This window comes from Acanthisitta chloris, unplaced genomic scaffold (assembly GCF_000695815.1).
Source record: "Acanthisitta chloris isolate BGI_N310 unplaced genomic scaffold, ASM69581v1 scaffold31789, whole genome shotgun sequence".
NCBI classification, from domain to species: domain Eukaryota; kingdom Metazoa; phylum Chordata; class Aves; order Passeriformes; family Acanthisittidae; genus Acanthisitta; species Acanthisitta chloris.
The window spans coordinates 6,124-15,561 of record NW_008690278.1 but is presented as its reverse complement, the minus strand read 5'-3'; the positions used below and the strand labels follow the sequence as shown (position 1 = coordinate 15,561).

General features: G+C 41.0%; 1 protein-coding gene across 1 annotated transcript in view; it reads right to left on the bottom strand.

Moving 5' to 3' along the window:
• NOD1 (nucleotide-binding oligomerization domain containing 1) overlaps nt 1-8,514 on the bottom strand; it is a 19,002-nt gene extending 10,488 nt beyond the window's left edge. Inside the window, exons 1-4 of the mRNA XM_009081766.1 lie at nt 8,190-8,514; nt 6,148-6,322; nt 3,135-4,938; nt 985-1,068 (exon numbers count right to left, since the gene is read on the bottom strand). Of these exons, the coding sequence (XP_009080014.1) occupies nt 985-1,068; nt 3,135-4,938; nt 6,148-6,322; nt 8,190-8,405 (2,279 nt within the window). The 5' untranslated portion in view covers nt 8,406-8,514. The remainder of the gene's footprint in view (nt 1-984; nt 1,069-3,134; nt 4,939-6,147; nt 6,323-8,189) is intronic.
• Between the last annotated feature and the right edge of the window lie 924 nt (nt 8,515-9,438).

The window sequence follows — 9,438 nt, the reverse complement described above, 5'->3', positions numbered from 1 at the left end:
CTGCTGTTAAATATTTACAACCTGAATGTTTTATAATGCACAGATAGCATCTATCTTTTTTGTATGGCTTTGTACATATTCACAGTTGCTTTTATTTCTATTTTGATATATAATTTGTATTGTGAAGGGCTAGATATAAAATGCAAGGAGACCAAACTGCAAATCATAGGAAAATATTAATTTTTTTAATAAATGGTCTCCCCAAGCAAACAAAGCTTCCCTTTATTCCTGTGTTAGTACAGAAATAATATTGCCAGAAGATAGGTCAAAAGAGAAAACACTAACAGAATGTAGCTTTGGTCTTTTAAAAGTCACAAAATCCCCTTGCAAATATTACTGAAGATCAGATATCTGAGCAGTTGTACTTACCTTAGGGCACTGGTGGAAGAAAGTGATTCTTGGTATTCATGTTCACCTTTCAAAAAGTCATTTTTATGTAGCTACTTAACCAAGAGCAGGAAGTCAGAGCTAACATGCTTTCCAGCTTCAACTTTATTAAGAACTAATTAAGGTCTTGAAAGAAATTGGTACCATGAACATGGTCTCTACCAAGCTGTATCTGCTTTGCATAGTTGAAATAAATCAGTTTACAGTATAGAAAACAGAAGGCTCTAGCTACAAAGTGCAGGGTCTCTTGCTTGCACCTAGTCTCTGTCTCCCCTCCACAGCAGGAGGCTTCAGGTATAAAACTAGTATGCTCATACAGTTCAGTAACTAACAGTGGTCCACACGGTGTCACAGAAGGGTTTGATGGCAGCAGAAGGGCACTCCGTGAGGCTGTATGATGGGAAAGGAAGCTGTGGTCCTTTTCCCAGTGAACTGTTATAGGATGGCAGCCGAATCATTTCTGACACAAAATGCTGCTTTGCTTATGGTCAGTAAATGCGGAGGCAACTGTAGTTTCCACCCCACCTTTCCTGTGTCAGTACTGCCAGCATTGGAGTTTTATTTTCTAGTATCAGTATCTAGAGTTTTGGTACATACCCCAAGAAAGACACAATCTGGTACTTGGAGAGCTCTTCATACAAGATCCTTACTCCATGATCTGTGACCTGATTGACGCTGAGCCTGGAATGAAGGGAATGAGAAGAAAGTTTGAATGAATACAGATCACAAGTGTTCATCACCCATGAGATAACAAATGATTGGAGGTCTCTGCATTCTCCTCTGGTATTTTATCAGGGCCTTATGCCACACATTAAAAGCCATTATGGGAAATGTGAGCTCAGTTTCCTATGGCTCGCTTCAAAACCAGTGAAAAACAGAAAGCCCCAAATCTCCAAGGTAATGCTCTGGAAGCTGCCCATAGAACTGAAAACAATAACAAGTAGGAAGTCAGACACCAGATAAACACCTCACCCTCCTCCTGCACTTACAGTGATTGCTATAGAAAGACATTCTGCTTGACACCCTAGCAAAAGCAAGCTGTCCAGACTACTACTATTGCAAGCTTCTCTCCGAGTACCGCGTGAAAGCCAGGCATCTTCAAAGTCACAACACATTCAGGCTTCACCGAATAAAGGTTGTGAAGAGCCCTGGTCAGAAAATAGAACTGCAGTCCCATGGGTGTGCTAGATGTTTCTAATTTTATTGTCCCAGGTAGACACTAAACAAATCAATGTCAGTATTCACAGAATAAAAATACTTCTTTTCACAGTTGTTTTGGGGTTTGTTTTGGGTTTGGCTTTGAGGGGTTTTTGTTGCTTTTTTTATTGGTAATTTCTCAAGCTTTTTCACCCTGACTGAACAGACAGGTTCAAGTAAAGCATTTCAATTCTGAAGAATCACATTTTCTGGGTAAAGCTGTCCCTGTGAAAACATTTTGACCAGCTTTAGTTCCTACACAAGCTCAGAAGCTGAACATTCACTGCTGAGAGTCCCTTATGATCAAGAGCCTCCCTGGTCTTTGCTAGTTAGTAACTTGATCCCATTGGAATGCACTAGCATATAGTAGAAATCAGACAATTTCTACAGATCAGAACAGTCTGCTGCTTTGAAAGAGATGGTTAAGCTGTTGGAAACATTTCCTGACCAGCACCAAGTGGTCATTAGAAATGAAGGTCCTAACCTCTGAAGATCCATAAAGACAAAGAGGCAAACTAACAGACTGGTTTGGTGCTGGGGATGGTGTTGAGATCACACTCTGTATGGCATAAATACATGATAGGGACAAAGAATCAAAGGCTGGGCTTTTCTTCTTTGTTTTGTCTTACATACTTAGGCAGTTTCCCCAGAAGTTTCCTTATTGCTTCCTCTTGGGAGGTCAGTCAATTTGCAGCTAACTGGAAAAAACAAGAGTCACTTGCTTTGATTTAGTCCTAGAGGAAAACAAGGCAGGGCACAGCCAAACAGGAGGAATAAAACCAGTTGTAAAAAAAATAATTTTCATGAGGCTGAAGGAACTTTCAAAAAGATATATATGAAGTTCCTGATTTTCTGTGCCTAAACGTTTGGACAAATAAGATATAACTACATGGCACAACCTCAAAGGGCTGGAGGCGAAACAAACTGAGCTGTGATGTTAAGAGGTGGAGTTAGCTCTCCCTGACCACACCAAGCCATGTCCTCCCTCCACATCACCTCAAAGAAGCACCACATCTAAAGTCTTCAACTACATCCTATCACGGAGCTTGACTGATTACATGATAGCTTTTGTTCTGTGAAAGCCAGACATTTTGGCAGGATGCAAAATCAAGAAATTCAGAGCTTTTCATCAAGGGTTATTGTGAATAGTAGACCCTCTCATACCCCATATGACCAAGGGCAAGAGATAGGCTCAGACAATCTTCATATAATGGAGAATGCACTTGTATTTCCTTTTTTTACCCTTAAGCACTTTCTCTCATAAAAATCCTCTTTTGAGACAAAGCAATTTGAGATGGAGCTAACTAAACCTACAGGTTTAAACCGTCCTGGCTTCTAAGGACTTCTTACCACCCTTGCCATCTCGGTTTCCAAATTCACAGCTTATCCTTGCTCCTGTGACTGGATGAACTAAGATTTCCAAAGATGTGAAACTTTAATTTCCAGCAGCAGTAATCCTCATCTTTCTCCACTTCCGAGATCAATTCCTTTAGCCCACCAGTTTGTGGAATAAGCCAAGGATAAGCAAGGACCTGCTCAGTGACTCCTACCTGATCACCGCAAGCTTGCTGAAACAAGGTAGCAGCTGTTTTATTCCATAGTCATTGATGTTGTTGTTGTCCAGATCCAGAGCTAGGCGCTTTTGCAAGTGATGCACGACAAAGGAAATAGCACTGCAGTCAGCAGAGTAGGCATTGCAGTATGAGAGCTTGATGTAATTGGCGTGCATGCGCTTGGCAGCCATCCTCCCCACCTTCTCACTCTGCGTCTCATAAAGGCACCTCAGCATCCAAACAAAGTTGGGCTGGAGCTGGACCTGATTGTAGCTTTTAAGCCTGGACCGGGTGAAGCCTTTGAGGTGGGATTTCATGCTCTCCCCAAGGTATGTGATGAGTGTCTTTCTCTTCCTCTTAATGACCGCAGGCGAAACTAGATGTCTGAAGAGCTTCTGCTTAGATCCAGAAAGCAGGCCACAAAGAAACATGTTGGTAAAATTAAAGTGTTCTTTATTTCGGAAAGGATCCTCCCCTGCTAGTTGTTTCTTCATCCAGGGGATAGGAAGGCAAGTAGGCTGGGCAGTCTCAGTGGAAGAACATTCATTGAAAAACTCGAGTAACTCCTTGGCACCCACCTTCTCCTCAATAACCAAGAACAAAGCTGTGAAAAAAGACTGAAGGGTTAAGTGCAAGAACTCATAAGTGGCCTGACTGTCACAGCCACTGTAACCTTTAACTGTCCTGAGAAAACCCAATTGCAAATCTTCATCAGAGATGTTCACTGATGAGACCTCCTCCTGCTCAAAGATAAAGAAAGAATTCTCCATCCCTTTGTATGCCATTTTACCCAAAGCTAGAAGAGTTTCCTTTCTTGATTTGAACATCTCTGCTTGGCTCCTGACATTGTTCTTCAGCAAACTTGTTTTCAGAGACCGATTCAGATGGACTTCAATCATGAGCAAAAATACATCTGTCAATGTAACAGAACTGTCTGGAAGCTCATGGCTGTCAAACATGGAGTAGAAATGTTCATAGCATTTAAAGATAATCCAACAAAATAAAGGCACTGAACACAAACTGCAGAGATTGGGGTTAGCTTCCAACTGGTTCAATACCATTGTTCGTTGCCGCTCATCTTTGAAAAACATAGCAGTGTATTCCTTCAGGTTATTGCTGGAGAAACCACGGAGCAACACTTTCTTTCTAATGATATTTTTTTGGATCTCAGTTCCTGTCCTTGCTGTAAGAATTTTCCTGGATCCCTTAAGAAGCTTTCCTCTGAGAAGGCTTACCAGAAGTGCCAGGGGGTGGATGGGTTCATGGGGGGAACATATCTCAGGCACACTACTGAGATCAAAGTTGGAATAGATCTCATCAAAGCCATCAAATGTGAAAAGAACTGTGTGAGGGAATTGCAAGATGTGACGAAACACTTCTGTGGGGTCCTGGTCTGGGTAGCAATTATATTTGAAGAGCAGGTCTTTCAAGCATATGGCTTCATCTTCCTTAAAGCAACTAAACATCCTACATCGAAAACGGAAGAAAAATTTGGCTCCTATGTCCAATTCTTTCCTGGCCCAAAGGCTTTGTATCTTTTGCAGCAAGATGGATTTTCCAATTCCTGCATCACCATAGACATACACAGTCTCTCCATCTTCATTAATTAGCCCAACTGCATCATCAAAAAGGGCTTCTAATTGATCCACTTGGCCAAGACTCTCATTGGAAAAACTGACCAGCTCCATAATACTGTTAGAGTAGATTTCTTCAAGCTGCATTTCCTCCCTCTGAGCGTACGACATAACAAACTTGGAGTCCCGTCCCAGTTCATGTCTAAGTTTCTGGCAATACCTGCTAACTAAAAAGACAGTGAACTATTATTAAAAGGACTATTAGTAAAATACCTCTGTAGACAATGACCCACCTCTTTGGGAACTCAGAGGGGGTAATAAGCAAATGTAATTCTAATGTCAAAATGGTTCTTTGGCATATTACTTCTCTTTGTGTTGTCATCATCACTCCCTCGGGAAATGCAGGTGCTAATGAAAGGTCACATGTGAGCTACCACTTTCTGAAAGCCAGTACTGTGTTGGTTTAAGAGGTTGCTGTCTTTCAGCTGTGACTAAAAGCCAAGCCCCTCACCCTATGTTAAAGGCTGCTTTACCCTCTGCAAAGGCTTGTTGGAGTTGTTGGTCACTGATAAGCCTTTTCACTATATTTATATCCTACCTGCAATTCTATCAGGTAGGTGGTTATTCTTTCCTAACTTGTTTGGTCATTTATAGCACTGTAAACAGAAAACATGCATTTTAGAAACCAAGTGCCAGGCACCTCACAAGATTTTTTTTAAGATGACAAAAAAGATGAGAGTCTCAATTACTGTGCAATATTGGCTTGTTGTTTTATTGCAACAGAAATTTCACTTCAGATGGGGACAAAGTAATTCCTGTCTTTATGTAATATGAGAAATCCTCTCAAGAGGAAATAATTTATTTCTGCTTTACTTAAACTCTAACTTTGGGTATAAGTAATCATTTAGGATCACAGAATAATTCAGGTTGGAAGAGACTTCAGAAGGTCTAGTCCTACCTCCTGCTGAGAACAGAATCATTTTGACACCAGATGAGGTTACTCAGGGCTTTATCTAGTTGGATCTCAAAAACCTCCAAGAATGTATGGAGACTGCACAGCCTTTCTGGACAACCTGCCTTGACTGTTCTTGTCATGAAATACTGGTTACTCCTTTGCCAAAACATCACAGTGTTGCTAATAAATTGTAGTAGAGGCCTAGAAAATACTACAACAGGCACAAGGAGGCTATGCCATTATGCTACATATCCACAAAGGCTGAAAGAGCTTGAGTTTAGCAAAACAGGATGTGATATATAAACATGACTATTGTGTTATCCAGTATGTTTTTTAATTATTTGGCTCCCACTGCTAGCAAGCACAAAATCATCTTCCCTGGCTGATCCTGCCTAGTATTTCTTACTCCTCTGTCACCTGATTGGAGCTTCCAACATAGCAGGGTAGTTCTAAGGGAAGGGATATAGATGCATGGTCTTACCTGGATCTGTATTTACCACAGGTTTACTACAAATATTCTCTGAAGGCTCGTAACCTATTTCACTTAGCCAAGGCTGAAGTTCATAGTAAGCATCAGTGACTTTCTGCAGGACATAGATGAAATATTCTGAAACTTCTTCCCCCTTGCTTTGAACCAAGTCTAGAATTTTGCGAACCTGAAGAAACAACACATGAAAGATCATTGATACAGAGCATTTTATCATGGTAACACTTGTCAGCTTGCCACATCCTTTCTGGACTGGAACAGGGGACCAAAATCAAAACTGCTGCTTCAAAAACATGCATTCAAAACCTAGCTCTGAATTTGAATCATCATAAAACTCAACTGCTGTTTGCATTTGGACGTTGCAAGAGTTGGCTCTGAAGGTCTGAACTTGTAGCTTATGCTAATCAGAAACAAAATGGATAAATACCACTCCTCAAGAGGAAACCCAAAAGATTTCCTCAGCCTGGCTAGATAGTATATTTTAAATCCTATGCTGGTTAAAGCAAAAAAGGAGATGGTTTCTCTGTGCCCTAAGTCCACCCTCTGTTTTGTATTTGGATTTACCTCAGGACCCAACCAGATCTAGAGCAGGGTAGGCAGAATCTCTCTCTGAATCTTAATGCCGAGCCAAAACCCTACAACTCTTCCTTTTAAAGCAGCAACTCAATTCTTCAGGCTCTCTCTGTACAATGGCCTCACTGCCTGCAGTTGTTACTAAAACTAATAGCTACCATGATGTGGCTAGAGCAGTTCAAGACTAAAGCTTATCTCTAAAGGCAAGGCAGAGTGTGATCCCTGTGCACCAGTGCAGGGCAATCCTAGTACAAAACCCTCTGCAAGACAGAGCAGTCATCTGAGAGCACATTTTGAATGTCTGGATGCTCTTGCTAGAAATGAATGAAGAATTCAGTGCTAAACCAGACAAAGGGTTTCTAGAGACTCTGGTCTCTGATGAGTTTAAAGCAGGGTGAGGTACATGCAGCACAGCAAACACACGGAGCTTTTTTTGACAATTTGTATGCTCTAAAAAGCAATTTAATGCCTTCCAGAGATGCTCCCACAGAGTACACTTCACTTACACTACTGTGGCCTGCTCTCTGGAGCTGCTTACTCCTGATGCACAGCCTCCCCCTCATCTTTATTACAACAATCATGAATATTATGCTGAACAATAAGAAACTGAGATAATCATACACTGTGCATTTATTCAGCTGTGACCCTACACACAGAGTGAGCACTGTGTTACCATTTCAATGTGCCAGCAAGAATGATTATTTTATGAAAATCCGCACTGTTGGTGAAGTCCAAGGTCTCTGAAATTTTTATGCTTTGCCTGTCCCTAACTGTGACAGTGTTCCAAAGCTGCATGATTGGTTGGTCAGGGAAACAATCTCCTCAGTTGTTTCACGTCATAATGCAAAGAGCAACTGTGTACATAATTTTCTCCTAACAACAGACCGGGAAATAATTTTTGCTGCTGATGTCCAAACATGAATTAAAAACCCAAACATGCCAGGATATATCAATTTTCCATAACACCATTTACAATGTACATAGGTCTTTAAAGAGAAATGAAGGCGTGCATATGGACAACACACGAGCATTAAATTCTAAAACACTACTTCATATCGGTCTCTCCCACACCAAAGCAGGATGATCTGTCCCACAGCATCCTAAAGCGGATTTCTCTTGCAATACTCTGCATGATAATGAAGGCTTGCATGTAGAAAGCTGCATGCTAACAAACACTGTGGCCACCTCCTTATCAGAGGACACAGCCGCAGCTGGGAGGGACAGAGCAGCAATTATCACCCTGCTGGTTCTTACAGCTACCAAAAGGCATTACTAACATAGCCAGCCCTGCTGGAAAGAGATGTGCTGGAGACACTCATCCAGAAGGAATGGGGTGGGAAAGCTCCAAAGTAACAAAGATTAGAAAACACATGAGATGCAAAATTTCCAGAGAAACCAATAAAACACAGTGGTAAAGTGAAAGTAACCAAAAGCTTCACTGACCAGTGAAATAGAAGTCATACCTTATCTGCTTGAGTTGGAAATTGGACAACAATCTCTGCATCTTCAGTGGTGAAGTAGTCGTTCTTAATCAAGTTATCAATCAAACACTGCGTGTTTCGGATCCTACTGACCAGCAGCTCTCGGTGTACCTTCAGCAAAGCAATGAAGGACAGGGGGTTTGCTCCTGCAGGTTGTTTCACAGAAATGCCCATGTTAGCCCACAGTTGGCCTTCCATAGTTGAGATCGCAAGAAGCTGCTCCACCTAGCCACATCTTTGACAAACTGTCCATTTGCAGTGAGAGATCAGCTTGGAGTTAACTTCAGGGGAACAGGAAATCTGTCCTTCACATTACTGAGCCTGTAAAAAGTAATTGTATAGAACCTCAATTTAAACCTTATCCTGTGCACATATATCCTTCAATTAGACATCAAAACATGCTTCCAACCTCTGAGTATTATCATGACCAACTTTTTAACAATGCTTCTTCCTTAGGTACTTCCATTTATTTGTTCAGGTTTTGGAAAATAAAGTATTTACAGCAGGCAGTCTCCCTTTTGCACCAGTACTTTGCTGTAGCTTGTCTCAAACAACACCACCAGTATCTGCCTTATTAACTGCCTGTTCTTACTGCATAATTTAATACTTTATATTAGCTTTTCATCTTTCAATAGACAAAGTAGGGCATCTGTCCAGACATAATCTGGACAAGGAAATAAACAGAATAAGATTATATTTTATAGCCATTATTTTTGTAGGAGGAATTAATTTATAGTAGTAAATACCTTTTCCTTTTCTTTGTTACAACAACGGGCCCTGTATAAAGTGTTGCCAATGATACCTGTCCCTGAAAGCAAGGCCTTGTGAACTCTGAGAGGGAAAAGAGTTTAGCTTCAGGGCACCAAGTTTGAGAGGCAGTAGTGAGACTGTGGGAAAACTGCCAATAAGCTGTTAAGAAAGCAAAGTACAGTGCTGCTAACAGTGAAAACCCTGCTGTAGATTTCAGAACTAATACACCTCCTAGGGGCACAGAGCACTTCCCACCTTCTACAGCTATTGGTTCAGCCAGTGTATAAAACAGGGAAAATATTGTTGCATTGGTTTATCTTACCAAATTCAGGTGAGCAACCATAAAAGTTAAAAATAATTTTTCAGAATCTGAAAAATAACCATGTTACAGAAAGGACTGAAACAAGTAATTGTCAGTATACAAGATCTCATCTCTAATGACTCACACAAAAATTCTGGACCTGTCCTTAAGCAGGAATTG